Source organism: Muntiacus reevesi, chromosome 3, assembly GCF_963930625.1.
Source record: "Muntiacus reevesi chromosome 3, mMunRee1.1, whole genome shotgun sequence".
Classification (NCBI taxonomy): domain Eukaryota; kingdom Metazoa; phylum Chordata; class Mammalia; order Artiodactyla; family Cervidae; genus Muntiacus; species Muntiacus reevesi.
In genome coordinates, this window is record NC_089251.1 from 243,273,640 (window position 1) to 243,289,101 (window position 15,462).

At 40.1% G+C, this 15,462-nt stretch overlaps 1 protein-coding gene across 2 annotated transcripts in view; it reads right to left on the minus strand.

Annotated features, from left to right (window-relative positions):
- The window catches only part of LRP2 (LDL receptor related protein 2), a 187,097-nt gene that overhangs the window by 58,586 nt on the left and 113,049 nt on the right, over positions 1-15,462 (minus strand). For both annotated transcript variants that reach the window (XM_065931701.1, XM_065931700.1), the window contains exons 34-41: positions 12,816-12,925; positions 10,296-10,473; positions 7,547-7,760; positions 6,278-6,514; positions 3,718-3,906; positions 1,832-2,752; positions 1,533-1,698; positions 1,001-1,159 (exon numbers count right to left, since the gene is read on the minus strand). In XM_065931701.1, coding sequence (XP_065787773.1) covers positions 1,001-1,159; positions 1,533-1,698; positions 1,832-2,752; positions 3,718-3,906; positions 6,278-6,514; positions 7,547-7,760; positions 10,296-10,473; positions 12,816-12,925 — 2,174 coding nt within the window. The remainder of the gene's footprint in view (positions 1-1,000; positions 1,160-1,532; positions 1,699-1,831; positions 2,753-3,717; positions 3,907-6,277; positions 6,515-7,546; positions 7,761-10,295; positions 10,474-12,815; positions 12,926-15,462) is intronic.

A 15,462-nucleotide genomic window follows, 5' to 3' on the forward strand; every position in this document is an offset into this window, starting at 1 on the left:
CTCAGTACAATCATGACTTTTACACAAGCCCCCAACTTTCAAGCGGAGCATATGGCAGCAAGAAATGTTTCTCCTGGTAATGGGAGAACTTCATCTGCTTATTAAACAATGGCCTATATAAATGATTTCCAAATATTAATATAACCCACAAGTAATCCTACTAAAGGAAACAGGGAAAAGAAACGAAATGAGGGGAGTATTGTGAAATAATACACCTCTTGCTTGAAAATAATACCTGTCTTGGTGTCTGGCACATAGTAGTCACTCAATAAAATGTGAATTACTTTTCCCTTCCCACCCGCTTAATGAGTTTTTCCATTTGTCATTGACTTTGAGATATCTTCCTAACTGAGACACAAAATATCACTGCTTTATTTCAAGTGAGAAAATAAAGATCAAGTTGTTAGGTGCTTAGCATCATGAGACCAAAATCATAAGAAAATAAGCAAGGAAAGTTTAACATTCCTAACATACAGATACCAGTCATATTAAACAAAATCATCTCATATCTTCAATCATTAGGATGATGGGAATATGTGTAATTTCAGAAGTGACTGGAGAGTTACATGCAAAAATTAGAGCTGACAGAAGTTTGTAAAGAAAATATTATGAAATGGACTGAGAAGAAGCTGGCACAAGAAATAATTTTTTTTGAGAAGATGATCAAAAGACAAAGACTGAAAGAAAATGCTTTTACAAGACACTGAAAGCTAAAACCCTGAGAAATTTTACTATCAGTGTACGTTTAAAGTCATTCATATTTTGAGGTAGTTACATGATTATAAACTGAATGATTATATTTATAACCATAGTTGAAATTAACTTGTCTAGTAACGCATCTTTAGATGTCTTTCCGTTTACAGTTACTCAATCTCATGATATAGATCAATTTTCACAGGTATATTCACCAATATTTCACCACATTAAGCATATCCCTCTTCTTTTGAACAGGGAGGAAGAAATCTCATCAATACCCACAAGAATTACCAAAGACACGTACAGATTAGCATCTGCCCAGTAGAGAAGGTTTTGTTCATAGTCCAGAGTGAGCCCGTTGGGCCAGACCAGGTCCCTGTCCACCAAGCTTCTCCGGGAGTATCCACCCATTGTGGCAGTCTCAATTTTGGCATTAGTACCCCAGTCGGTCCAATACATGTACCTAGTGATCCAAAAGGAGACATAATTCACCACAAGGAACTCACACTTCTTTTTACTTAAGAAAGACAGCAGCATTCTTTAACTGCAAATATAACAGCTACATTTGACACCAACAGAGCAAATGGAAGCTTACTCCATTCCCACCCATACAACTTGTCCAATAGGAATTTACTGAGTCAGAGCACCAATTGCCTAGTGTGCGGCCAAACTTCCTAGGAGCACCAACCGGAGTTCCTTCCCAAGGAAGGTCACTCATGCTCTTTCATCCCTTAATCTGTAGCTACAGTATTACAAGTGCACGAAACACTGGCTCTCTATTAACATAACATAATTTCAGACCCTGCTCCCTCCAGAAATAAGCAATCATGACACACCCTTGGCAAGGATCTAACACAATTCCTCTTGGCTTTGGAACTTCGGCTATCGTAGTGTGTCTAGACCCATCCGTGGCAATGGACTTAATCATCTGATTGGTGTAGTCACTGTAATAAATTCTTCTATTGATCCAGTCAAAGGCAATGCCCTCAGGACTCCCTATGCCTGGACATAAAACCAACAAACACACAAAAAGAAGTTACAATCTCAATAAACATTTTAGAATCTCTGGGTCATCCATGTGTGTTGATCCCATTGCGTCTCCTTCCAAGATAAGCTATACTTAAAGTACGCTTACCTGAAACAACAACAGTGGGAGGACTGCTCCTTGAATTCAGGTTGACGTAGGAAATCTGGCCTTTTCCAGATGACAAAAGTTGTGTGAAGTAGATTCTGTTATCTATGCTGTCATAGTCTAGGGCCACAGCCATTTTTTCCACACTTATTGCTGGGAAAGGTTGGCTATAGTCTTTGGGGTCAAAACGTAAGCTCCTCAAGGAATTATCCAAGGCAAAGATGAGGAAATTTTCTGATGAAATGGCACAGCTCTTGCCATCAGCTTGCAGGGTCCCAAAGGCACAGTCACATTTAGGGGTTTGTGATTTAGGCAGAGCAAAGCAGAAGTGGGTACATCCTCCATTATTTTCCAAGCAAGGGTTGTTGTTGAGCTCTGCTGGTGACCGAGGCTGGACACTCTGATCAAAGATGGTCACATCTCTTAGCCAATCAATATTGTCCCTTATCACTGTTGGTTGATCTGCTCTATTTGGTTCCTTGCTGGCTTGGAGGATTTTCTTTAAATTCCTGTCTACCCATATGATAGAATTTCCAAACACAGTGATGGCATAAGGAGCTGGGTAACGACTGCCGAAACGAATCACTTCAGAGTCCCCTCCCTCAATGCTGATCCTTGCAATTAAATCTACAGCGTCATCAACCCAATAAATGTAGTTACTGCTATGATCCAAGGCCAAGCCCCGTGGTGTGGCAGTGATGTCTGATACAAGCACAGTTCGATTGGTACAGTCAAGAAAAGACCGTTCAATCTTTGGGTTCTGCCCATAGTCAGACCAGAAGAGGTATCGATTCTTGGGGTCCACAATAATGTCTCTGGGCATATCCACTGTGGTTTTAAGGAGGATGTGGCGGTGGGTGGTGTTGATTCTTAGAACTTCTATCAGTGTTTCAGATCTAAAAGCATTGGTAAAATAAAGATTTCCTGCAAGAAAATGAAAGAGCATGCTGATTAATGCCAAACCAAGGAAAAAGAAGAAGATAGCTCTTGTAAGATAGAGGTTTGAGCCAGTATATGTTGTCTTTCCCAGGAGGATAAATAAACATCTCAGTTTAGGCTTAGAAAAATAAATATTTACTCTTAGGAACTAAGTAGATTGTTTCTAACTAGTGTAGATGTTTTCATCCCATGGACCTTCTAAAGTCACCAAAATTTGGGCATTACAGAACAAAGTAAATGCTAGAGCAAAAAAGTATGGTGGGAAGATAGTTTACAGTACATAAACGAATGGGCATAGCTGTGTTCCAACAAAACTTTACTTAGCATGGGCTACATCTGGCCTATAGGCCATAGACTGTTGACAGTTGTTTTTCAATGTATCATTAAAAACTGGATGGTAATTCAAAACTAAGTCTACAAATCAGTATAGAAAAGTTAATATAATGTTGGGTCAGGCATTTCAATTAACTACAACAAAGTACCTAATAATCAAAGGGGTTTAATAAATAACATGAGGAAGCAATTAAGAATTCAGCAACTAAAATTGCTCAGCTTTAAAATTAATGATTGCCATTTTATGGTTTATATTATATTTCAATATTCCTTTCTCTTTGAAAATTTAAATATTTCTAATTTAGAAATTAGATGCTCCTTTAAGGGTGAAATAAGTCCACATAACTAAATATTTCTTTCCATTTTGCAACAACTCAGTAAATAATCTATAATGAGATCATCTATAATGAATCTGTCAACTGAAACACTTTATCATTAACAGACACAAAACTGTTACGTTTATTCTAAAAACTCAATTCAACTTATCTTAAATAATCTCAATAAACATCTAGGAAAATAGATCTGCCACATGTATGTTAAACTTTATAGTATAAATAAGATGACAGAAATGCAAACACAAAAAGCTTTTCAATAAAATCACTATATAGCTTACCCACCTGCTACCCAATCCACCGCAATACCCCGGACTCCATTTACTCCTATCCCATCTGTAACGATGTTTGTAAAATTAGACCCATCTGGTTTGATTCTACGGATTGCATTATTGGATGCCACAGAGATGTTAAAATCACACCAATAAATAAAGCCAGAAGATACATCCACATCCACATGCAGTGCATTTCGTCCTGGAACATTAAAGAAAAGATCATTAAACTATGCTCTAGCTTGAACTAGAACTTTTAAAAATGTCTGCCCTTCCTCTCTAATCCTCATTCCAAATCCCCTTTGCTCAAATCATGCCCCCATTATGAAATAAAACTATTTCCCAGTTGCAATGAACACAACTACCCCCAAATCTTAGTTTCTAAAAGCCACTTCCCACAATAAAGAGTACTGGCTTCTGGGAGAAATGGTTAAGCATAGGTTTGGGAAGGGAAGGTACAAGGTAAGTCTGGAACATATTTATTAGATCAAGAAGCAAGGAAGCATTCAAACACGAATGGAATCATGTCGAAAGAATACAGACAGCAATAGGAGAGGTTCTCCCCAGACACAACGGATCGATAGGAGCATCAAAAGAACAATTATGCTAAATGATTCTACACTGAATTAAAGAAATAAAAACTTGAGTGTATGTGATAATAAAAAGGAGAGAAGAATGAGTGTAGAAGGAATGATAAAACAAGAAAAAGAACCATTTTGCAATTCCCAATTAAATCATCATTTCAGACAAAGATAAAAACCAATGAAATAAAAGCAAAAATAAACAAATGGGACCTAATTAAAATTAAAAGCTTCCGCACAACAAAGAAAACTATAAGCAAGGTGAAAAGACAGCCTTCAGAATGGGAGAAAATAATTGCAAATGAAGCAACTGACAAAGAATTAATCTCAAAAATATACAAGCAACTCCTGCAGCTCAATTCCAGAAAAATAAAAGACCCAATCAAAAAATGGGCCAAAGAACTAAACAGACATTTCTCCAAAGACATACAGATGGCTACCAAACACATGAAAAGATGCTCAACATCACTCATTATCAGAGAAATGCAAATCAAAATCACAATGAGGTACCATTACACGCCAGTCAGGATGGCTGCTATCCAAAAGTCTACAAGCAATAAATGCTGGAGAGGGTGTGGAGAAAAGGGAACCCTCTTACACTGTTGGTGGGAATGCAAACTAGTACAGCCACTATGGCGAACAGTGTGGAGATTCCTTAAAAAACTGGAAATAGAACTGCCATATGGCCCAGCAATCCCACTGCTGGGCATACACACCAAGGAAACAAGAATTGAAAGAGACACAGGTACCCCAATGTTCATCGCAGCACTGTTTATAATAGCCAGGACATGGATGCAACCTAGATGTCCATAAGCAGACGAATGGATAAAAAAAGCTGTGGTACATATACACCATGGAGTATTATTCAGCCATTGAAAGAATTCACTTGAATCAGTTCTAATGAGGTGGATGAAACTGGAGCCTATTATACAGAGTGAAGTAAGCCAGAAAGAAAAACACCAATACAGTATAATAACGCACATATATGGAATTTAGAAAAATGGTAATGATAACCCTGTATGCGAGACAGCAAAAGACACACAGATGTACAGGACAGTCTTTTGGGAGACAGTCTCTGTGGGAGAGGGTGAGGGTGGGATGATTTGGGAGAATGGCATTGAAACATGTATATTATCATATATGAAACAAATCGCCAGTCCAGGTTGGATGCATGAGACAGGGTGTTCGGGGCTGGTGCACTGGGATGACCCAGAGGGATAGGATGGGGAGGGTAGTGGGGGGGGTTTCAGGATGGGGAACACATGTACACCCATGGCAGATTCATGTCAATGTATGGCAAAACCAATACAATATTGTAAAGTAATTAACTTCCAATTAAAATAAATAAATTTATATTTTTAAAAAACCAATGAATAAAAGATGCTTGGGGGAAAAGATATTCATAGGGTATCAAAGTGTAACCCCAAAAATTTCATCCAAATTGTAGAGGGGCAAAAAGGCAGAGATTTCATGGTGATCACCATTACCAGGTGATCAAACTTAAGTACCAATTGTGGCAAAATGTTAATGATGGTTGAATCTAGCAAGTATAAGGGTGTTCCCTACACTTTTCAACTTTTCTGCATTTGATATTTTTCAAAATGCAAAGCTGGATGAAAAACTTGTTGACTGCGTAATATATTTACAAGACGGTGACTTAAGATGACTTTTTAGACATAGGAAAGCAGAGATCAACCATGAGCACATGTGAATATGGTTATCAAGCAGAATAAACATGCTTCCTTCCAGGATTTGAAGTAGCTCAACTGGAATTCCATCACGTTCACTAGCTTTGTTCGTAGTGATGCTTTCTAAGGTCCACTTGACTTCACATTCCAGGATGTCTGGCTCTAGGTGAGTGATCACACCTCACCAGATTGTGATTATCTGGGTCGTGTGCTGAATCCAAACATGGAGAAATGCTATAGGGCACCAAGGACTTCAACATGGCATCAGATGGAGTCAAGTGTTACTTGTATTGGAGGAACGTACCCGGGCCTGCCACTGGCACCATAGCTTCTGAATGATCTGACAGTTGCAAGCTAAAGCCCCTGATTGTCCACAGCGAGGAAACAACAATGAAGGAATTATATGGAGAGCAGGTCCGATTATCAGGATTGAGTTTAAATCCGGTGGCACAGGCACAGGAGAACAGTCTTCCTGGTACAGGCAGGCAAATTTGCTGACAGACATTCAAGTTGTTGCTGCAGCCATTTGAGGATTCGGAGCCTAAATGAAATCACAATTAGTTTGTAACTTTTCACCCCATCTATTTGCCACTCAGTGTCAAATTTGGGGATCATTATAAAAGTCAGTAACGAGATATGGAATCTGAGTTAACCTAAAAACAATATTGGAGAGCCTAGTGCTTATAGAACTAACACACAGAGGTTTAAAACAAGACCACAACCATGTAATAGTTTATGTTATATCATAGTAGAGAACGGAGCACCAATTGTTCTTCTTCCGGCGATCATTCAAGAGTTAGAGGAATAACCTATGTACTGCCATTTAAAATTCTATATTTAAAAAAATAATAAATAAATAAAATAAAATTCTATATTTTAATTATATGATCAAACATGTGATGGATATTTGATTTAATGTATATTAAATAAGAATACTTGAAGTTTTTTTGAATATACAATAAAATAATATCAAGTGACACACCTAGGTTATAGGACAACAAATTACTCGATGATCTTAGGATAGATAATTCAAAATAAAGAAATTATCTCTAGATCATAATACTAATTTTAAGGGGCAAATCAAAAGTTACATTATCTCAAAAAAGCACACCTAAGAGTACTCCTTTGAAGATTAAAAAAATTCTATTGTGTTATTTACTTTTCCAGTAGGTATCCAAGCTCCAATGCGCCAGTAACTATTCTAGTTACTGGGTAGAGAGCAAGAAACAAGACAGACAGAATTCCTGTCCTCATAAAGGTTACATACTAATGAAGAACGCAGACAATAAACACATACATAATTATGTCAGGGAGGGCAATAAAACGAAAGCAAAGTAAAAAGTGATGGGGAATGAATGGGAGAAAGTTTACTCTGAAGTGAATCTGGCCTTTCAGATGCCAGATTAGTCTTTGACACTTAGCCATGCTTAATATATGTTAAATATTTTGGAATAATTTCTATTTCTGTATGCACACAGGTTTGTGTGTGTGGCGGGGTTGTATGCAGACATGTAAGTGCATAGACATATTCATTGAACACACATGAATGTATGTTTCAGTGACAAATACTCACCACGTCTTTGGTAAATTTTAAGGCCTCTGAGATTTGGGAGGTTATTTCTCAAGACTATTTTGTTGGCCCCCGTAGCCTTGTCAACTCTTTCAATGACCTCATATTCTTCATCGGAGTAATAAAGGAAGGGGCCATAGACAGCAAGTCCCCAGGGGTAGGAAAGATGGTTTACCAGGATCATTCGATTTGTTCCATCCACATTTCCTCTTTCAATCTGAAAGGTTAGAATTTTTGCTATTGACTGATTCATGGTGAAATGAGGCAAATGTTTAAAACTAATATTAGCTTAATAATGTTTCACACATAGATAGCATTCTATCCTTGCCAGGGATGTTTCCTATCTATTTCTGACTATATGTGATAGTCACACCTATATTAAGTGGTGGGTCAGACAAGTGTCACTGTGCCCATTTCGCTGATAATGAAGCTGAAGTCCAAGTAAGCCAGTCACCTTCTCAGATGGCATGGTGAAAAATAGGGAACTAATCCCTGCATGTGATATTCTGGTCAAGGATACTGTATACTAACTGGCCCTGGGTTTAATGTCTTCACCAACCATTTCTGCAATGGAGATAGGAAACGTACTCGACACACTCACAGAAGACAGAAAGACAGCGCTATTAAATCAGCACAGAGTGAAGTAAGCCAGAAAGATAAAGACCATTACAGCATACTAACACATATATACGGAATTTAGAAAGATGGTAACGATGGCCCTATATGCAAAACAGAAAAAGAGACACAGATGTACAGAACAGACTTTTGGACTCTGTGGGAGAAGGTGAGGGTGGGATGTTTCAAAAGAACAGCATGTATATTATCTATGGTGAAACAGATCACTAGCCCAGGTGGGATGCATGAGTCAAGTGCTCCAGCCTGGTGCACTGGGAGGACCCAGAGGAATCGGGTGGAGAGGGAGGTGGGAGGGGGGATTGGGATGGGTAATACGTGTAACTCTATGGCTGATTCATATCAATGTAAGACAAAACCCACTGAAATGTTGTGAAGTAATTAGCCTCCAACTAATAAAAATAAATAAATAAATAATTTTTAAAAATTAAAAAAAAAAAATCAGCACAGTAATAAGTCAGTCTCAAAACCACTCTGGTGAACTAGAGAAGAACTCAAGAACGAAGTTCTTAACAGGAAGTGATAAACAGTCTGCTCTGGAAGAAAAAAAAATATAGACATAGCTGGTTTGATCCTCCTCTGTGTCAGGATCTGAGCTGATTGCTGGCAAGAGAGACAAATGGGTGTTGCTCCCTGTCTCTCTCGACAAGGGAATCCAGGAGTTACAAGAGCAGGCTATGTCCTGGAAACCAACAGAAATTCCAGAATGGTGCAGCACAAGGGAGATAATCTCTGTGGGAAGCTGCTGAGGGAGTGTCTGGGACCAGATGAGCTGACCACACTTGGCTCAGGAATCTGGAGCTACTCATCTGGGCCAGGGCTCAGGGTTCCTTGTGGTTTCATGAAGAACACATGCCTCCATCATGAAAGCAGTTTCATTAGTGAGATAGCTAAAGAGAAGTGGTTCGGAACGGTGCAGGTGGCAGAAAAGGCTGGACCTGAGAGAAGACGCTCAGGGACAAACTGCCAGGATTTTTGTGATGATTAAACACGCCATGCTTATTAGAGTGAAGGAGGAATATGAGGGTTCTAGCCTAGGAGAAAGGAGGGAAGTCACACCACCAACCAGCTCACAGATTGCAGAGAGCAGAGCAGATGTGGAAACAGGAAGTGGGAGCTGCTGGGTAGGCTGGTCTGGGACATGCTAACTTGTATGCAGAAATCACAGCATGTGGCAAATACTTCTGAAATGGGCTTTCACACACATCACTCCATTTCTTCATTATAATCACATATTAAGAGTGAGATAAGTCCTCGTCAAGCTATCATGAACTGAAAATCAAAGCTACCGGGCCACTTATTGAAGAGCGTCAATGTCATAAACAGATGTGAAATCACTCCTGTTCTCTAAAGCAAGGAAGCAACTAGCACACATTCAACAACCAAAACAATACTGTAGCTGATCAATAATTATTACTGAGTACCTTCTTTGTGCCTAGTGCCAGATCCACTGCGTAAGCACAGTAGTAAAGACCAAGTGTTATTTCTGTCAATGAATGAAATTGTATACTTCCTACTTCTTATTGCAGATTATAATGAACTTCACCTTGAGGTTTAAAATGACCAAGAAAGGGAGTTCTCACACATTACAACTACCAGAAAATAATAGGCATCTGTGAGCAGATGCCTATTGAGCTCAGAAGCTTTCTGTTTAAGAAGAAAGGGCTCTTAGAGGATAAATATGGAATGAGAAATGGAATTTGTCCTGAAGGAAAAAAAAGAATAACGGAATAAATAACATTCTGTAAACAACTGGACTTCAAGTTATTGAGAGAAAGCGCAATAAAACACTGGTGCATGTGCGTGCAGGCCAAGTCACTTCAGTCGTGACATTATGGACTGTAGCCCGTCAGGGTCCTCTGTCCATGGGGTTCTCCAGGCAAGAATACTGGAGTGGGTTGCCAGGCCCCCCTCCAGATCTTCCCAACCCAGGGATTGAACCCACGTCTCTTCCACAACTCCTGCATTGGCAAGTGGGTTCTTTACAACTCGTGCCACCTGGGAAACCCCACAAGTGGCTGAGAATGTTTGAGAACCACTCCCAGACAACTCAGAACAATGGATGCCAACCTCACAAGTTCTGCAACGAAGACCAAGGGACCAAAATGTGTGCACATACCACTCCCGTGTTGCTGACTGCCCAGTAGAGTTTTTGCTCCTCAATATCAAGGGTGATAAATGCCACATTTTCAAGGCTCCCAGTAAAGAGAGTTCTTGGAGATTTGCCATCCATGTTAGCGCTGGCAATCTTGGGAGGAATGCCACTGTTGGTTCCTCGGTCTGACCAGTACAGTTTCCTACAACCATGAAAAACAAAGGTGTTTAGTGAAACATATGTTTTCAGTTTGTATTTAAATGAAAAACAAATCTTTCTTGTCCTCAGGATGCACACCATTCAATGGAGGAAGTCTGAAATGTCAATATCTTGTTACAGACAGCGTGGACAAGTCCATAACTAGTATTCTCTAACGTCTGTATGCTGCTGCTAAGTCGCTTCAGTCATGTCCGACTCTGTGCGACCCCATAGACCCCACCAGGCTCCCCCGTCCCTGGGATTCTCCAGGCAAGAACACTGGAGTGGGTTGTATACTTCCCAGTTATTATTGGGCAAGAGGCCACTTGAAATCTGACACAGGACACCATTTTCCACTGGCGGACAATCCTTTAGCTTGGTCACACAGGAAGTTCATGGACTAAGAACCTACATCAACAGTCAGTTCCAGGCTCACAGACTGCTAAGCACACCAGAAAAGAAAGAGCTAATGCAAAAGTATTCAAGTACCTCCCTGATCACCTCTCAGTCTTCTTTATTTCTTTTCCGAATCAATTACCACAAGATAAGCTACTTAATTTTCCAATTTTGATGGAAAATATAATGTATACACATGAATCCTAATCAGCACACAGAATTACCAAGTTCATTAAAATATGTGAAGGTTGCTTTCCATTTCCAATGAGGACATAACTTCTAGACACGAGTCAAAGTTTTCATTCCTTTCAAACTCACCTCCTGCTTCACCAGACAGCCCTCTCAAACTCTTCCACGATTCCTCAAACCCTTAATTCCAATCATCTTTATTGGCATCTTTCTTTCACCATCAGTCTAATATACCTTCCCACGAACCTACTCTTCAATTCTAAACTTCTTTACCTCTAAGCTTTCAAACTGAAATTCAACCAAACTCTTCCATCTCTTCCTTTCTCCTATTTTATTTCTTCCATTGAACCTGTTCTCTGCCCTTAAAATTTGTCTGAGCTCTCAAACCTTCAGTCCCTCTACCCCTGGACCTCATAGCATTTTAACTGTTTTAACAGTACTCTTATTTATTCCCATGATCTCCTTAACTTGCTAACTGCTCACCCTAAGTTCCTGTCATTATTCTCTTTCTCCTCTCCCATTCCAGGTTGCCAGAAGTTTTCTGGACAAAGTCACAAACCTCTTATGAATTCTGAGTTCGCTAAAAATTTAAGCTACTTAACCTTAGCTAAGAACTCTTATCACTAGCTAAATATTTTCTTTTTCCCCTAACTCTTGCCACTCCAATCCTGATTAATTTTTCTAAAATACAGATTAGGTTCTATCATTCCTTTCCTGCAAATTTCCTACTGGTTCCTTATTTCTCAAAAAAAAAAAAAAAAAAAAATACAGTACAACTCCTTAGCATGACATTAAAGCCCCTCCCTGATTCGTCCCCAAGTGACTTTAGCTGCTGTATCTCTCCCATCTAGTCAACTGTCCCTTACTCGAAGTCTCTGGTTCCAGCCCTCTACACAATCATGCTAAGTACCACTATGCTTCTGGGCCCCCACTGCTCTTTGGCCTCAAGTATCACTTCTCAGCTGCAAGCCATCCTCCATCTACTGGTGGTCTTCTCACCCTTCAAGGTCTATTTCAAGCTTTCCACATTCATTCCAAGTCAAAATATATTATTGTTCACTCTATTTTAAAATGTCTGAAATTCTTGTCTGTTTGAAATTCAGGGTTATAACTTAACAGTTATTTCTTTCATACTGAGATCTATATTTTCTTTTTTATATGGTGGTGGTGGTTTAGTCACCAAGTCGTATGCGACTCTTGCAACCCCATGAACTGCAGCCAGCCAGGTTCCTCTGTCCATGGGATCCTCCAGGCAAGAATACTGGAGTGGGTTGCCATTTCCTTCTCCTTCTTTTTTATATAATTTCTTTCTTTCTTTTTTTTGGCTGTGCGGGGGCTTTGCTGCGCGCGAGCTTTACTCTAGTTGGGGCGAGCAGGGACCACTCTCTAGCTGTGGAACGCAGCCTTCTCATTGCAGTGGCTTCTCCCGTTGCAGAGTACAGGCTCTAGGGCACGCAGGCTTCAGTAGCTGCGGCTCCCAGGCTCTAGAGCACGGGCTCTATTGTTGTGGCACACAGGTGTAGCTGCTCTGGGGCATGTGGGATGCTCCCAGATTAGGGATCGAACCCACATCTCCCACACTGGCAGGCGGATTCTTTACCACTGAGCTACCAGAGAAGCCCTGAGATCTGTATTTTTCAAATGCTGGCATATGAAATCAGAAGAAGTCCTATGTTTGAAATCTTCCATTTTATCAGATCATAATACTAACAAAAGTGCTGCTGTATAGAAGATAAATGCTATTTCTGAATGAACACTCACCCATTAATAGGATCGATAGTTATGCCAACTGGCAAACCAACTCCGAGACTCGTCCCATCATTGGTAATCAGGGTTTTCCCGTAACTGACATCTCCCCGAAGTGTTAAAACCTGCATAAGAGGAAAATAAGAAAGTTAAGATGAAGGAAAACTGAAACACACAACAAATTCAAACTATGATCGGGGTGAATAAGAGGGTTTGCGTGATATTCAGATAATCCCAAATTGCATATCAGAGCTACAAGAAAATCAGCTCAATAGAAAATGGGAGTAAGAAAATGAAATCACCTCTCAAATTTCTATTTGCAATTTATCTAAAAATTCAGGAGAAGCTATTTAAATGGATCACTGCCTGAGTGAAACTACAAAGAGCCTTCAGAAAAAGATGAGAATCATCCAAAGGGAAAAGCATAGTTCTCCTGTGCCCCGATGACTGAACCAGAGCACCCAGTGGTCCATCACTGCAAACACAGTTGAACAAACAATCTAATTCACTTGAGTGAGTTCTATATCATGTTAAGGACCTGTGTGCAAATGCCCGCCCTGCCAGATCCTACATGACTGACTACAGGACCTGAGGCAAGTAAGTTCACCTCTCTGAACTGTGTTAGTCAAGTGTGGAAGATAATGGTCCCTTCTGCATAGAGGTCCCAGCAACATGGGATAATTCATGTAAAGTGCTTTGCAAAGCACCCGGCACAACTACAGTCAATGTTTTTTATTGACCTGTTTATGGGAACCCACTATATAGCAGGTATTATATTAAGCACTATCGGATTTAATCCTCACAGTGACTTTATGAGATGGATGTCATTATTATGCCCATATAAGGTAATAAAGAAGAGGCCTAGAGAGGATTTGTAGTTTTCCTATTGCTATGTTTTTAAGCAATCTTGCTTGAATTGTTATAACGACAGTGTTATACCACTGTGAAATACCACTAAGAGATATGGATTACTGGACCAGAAGCAGTTTCTTATAGAAACAAGTCTATTTTAGTATGCACTTGAGACAGTCTGAGGTGAGAAACACTTGTAAGAAATAAGAAAACGCCTCTTGATTTGCACAAAGCCTTTTCTATAAAATCGTATTTCAATACAAACTGATTATTTATGTTTGCTTCTATCTTTGCCTTTCTATCTATATACATCTTTCTCCCTCCCTCACTCGTTCACATGTACATACACACACACACATCCTTCTCTCCCTCACTCTTTATAGTTTTCTCTCTTGCTTTTTCTCCTATTTGGATTAAAGTAATTTTTTCAATTTGTCTCTTTCTGCTACAATTTCTCTCCTTTTCCTAAGGATGCCTTTGGTTCAAAGGAAAGTCTCCTTGTTTTTTTTGGAATAGCGGGAGCTCTCTCACAGACAGGCTTTCTGTACATTTCACTTCTCAGTTACAAAATTGCTTTCAGTGAGTGAGCACACAGCTACCCCTAGTGGAAAAGCTGGAATTCAACATGAGTTACTCCTATTATGATAGGAGTCAGTCAAGAATCTGCCAGTAATGCAGGAGATCAGCGTTCAATCCCTGGGTCAGGAAGATACTCTGGAGAAGGAAATGGCAACCCCGTCCTGTATGCTTGACTAGAACATTCCATGGACAGAGGAGCCTGGCAGGCTACAGTCCTGGGACTGTATGGGATCTTTAGTCAGACATGACTGAGCGACTGAACATACACACAACCATGGCACTGATCCATGGAAAGTATTTACTAGTGTTTGTTGAATGAATGCACAAATGAGCAAACAATCCAGACTCAAAGCCAGGACTCCAAAGCAAGTTTTCTCTCCTCTGGACCTTGCTGCATTTGGGGCACAATTTAAGTTTTCATGGTTAAAGTAGCCTCACCAATACACACAAATGCACATGCACACACGCACACGTACATACTCAGTTCTTCAACTGGTGCTATCTAACCCTGATGGAGGAGACAAGTGCTCTGCTCTTGAAAGACTGTCAGTCCACAAAAGAAGACTGCCTTTACAAAACAGGAGCATTCCTTCTTTGCCATTTGGAAAGAAGACAGTTTTGTACTGAGTGGCCTCTAGAGAATGGGTTTGGTACTAAAGGTCTTGGGCAGTAAATATTGCCTTGTCTTGGGCCAGTGATATTTTTAGTTGAAGTTGTGCAAAATACTTTCTGTCACTGTCCAAGGGGGTTCAAGCAGAATTGACTGCTGAACTTGTGGTTTATAACAAGGCAAAGTTAGACCACCCACCCCTTCCTACCCCACCTCCCAGAATCAGGGCAGTGAAGCTGACTTCTGTGGGCTGAACATTCTTAGCAAATAAAGAGCTTGAACCAGATGAGCCTCCAAGTTTCCCTTCATGTTAGGAGCTGCTGATTCTACTTGGCTTGAGATTAGAATACTGAGTACATACTGTGACTATCCCTGTCACCATGACCGTTTACTACACTTGTCGGCCCTCAGCAATGTGCTAAGGTTTGGATGGCTCCTGTGGAGGCTACTGAGGAAGGCTACTGTGCATCTTCCTCATCGTTAGCATCAATCCTTCTGAATGTCCCAAAGAGAACCGACTTACTAACTGATGCTTCATCCAGAGCAGTGGACTGTCACCCTACTGTCAGATTCCCAAAACTGCTCCTTTGCATTAGGAATTCTCATCCTCACTCTGAATTA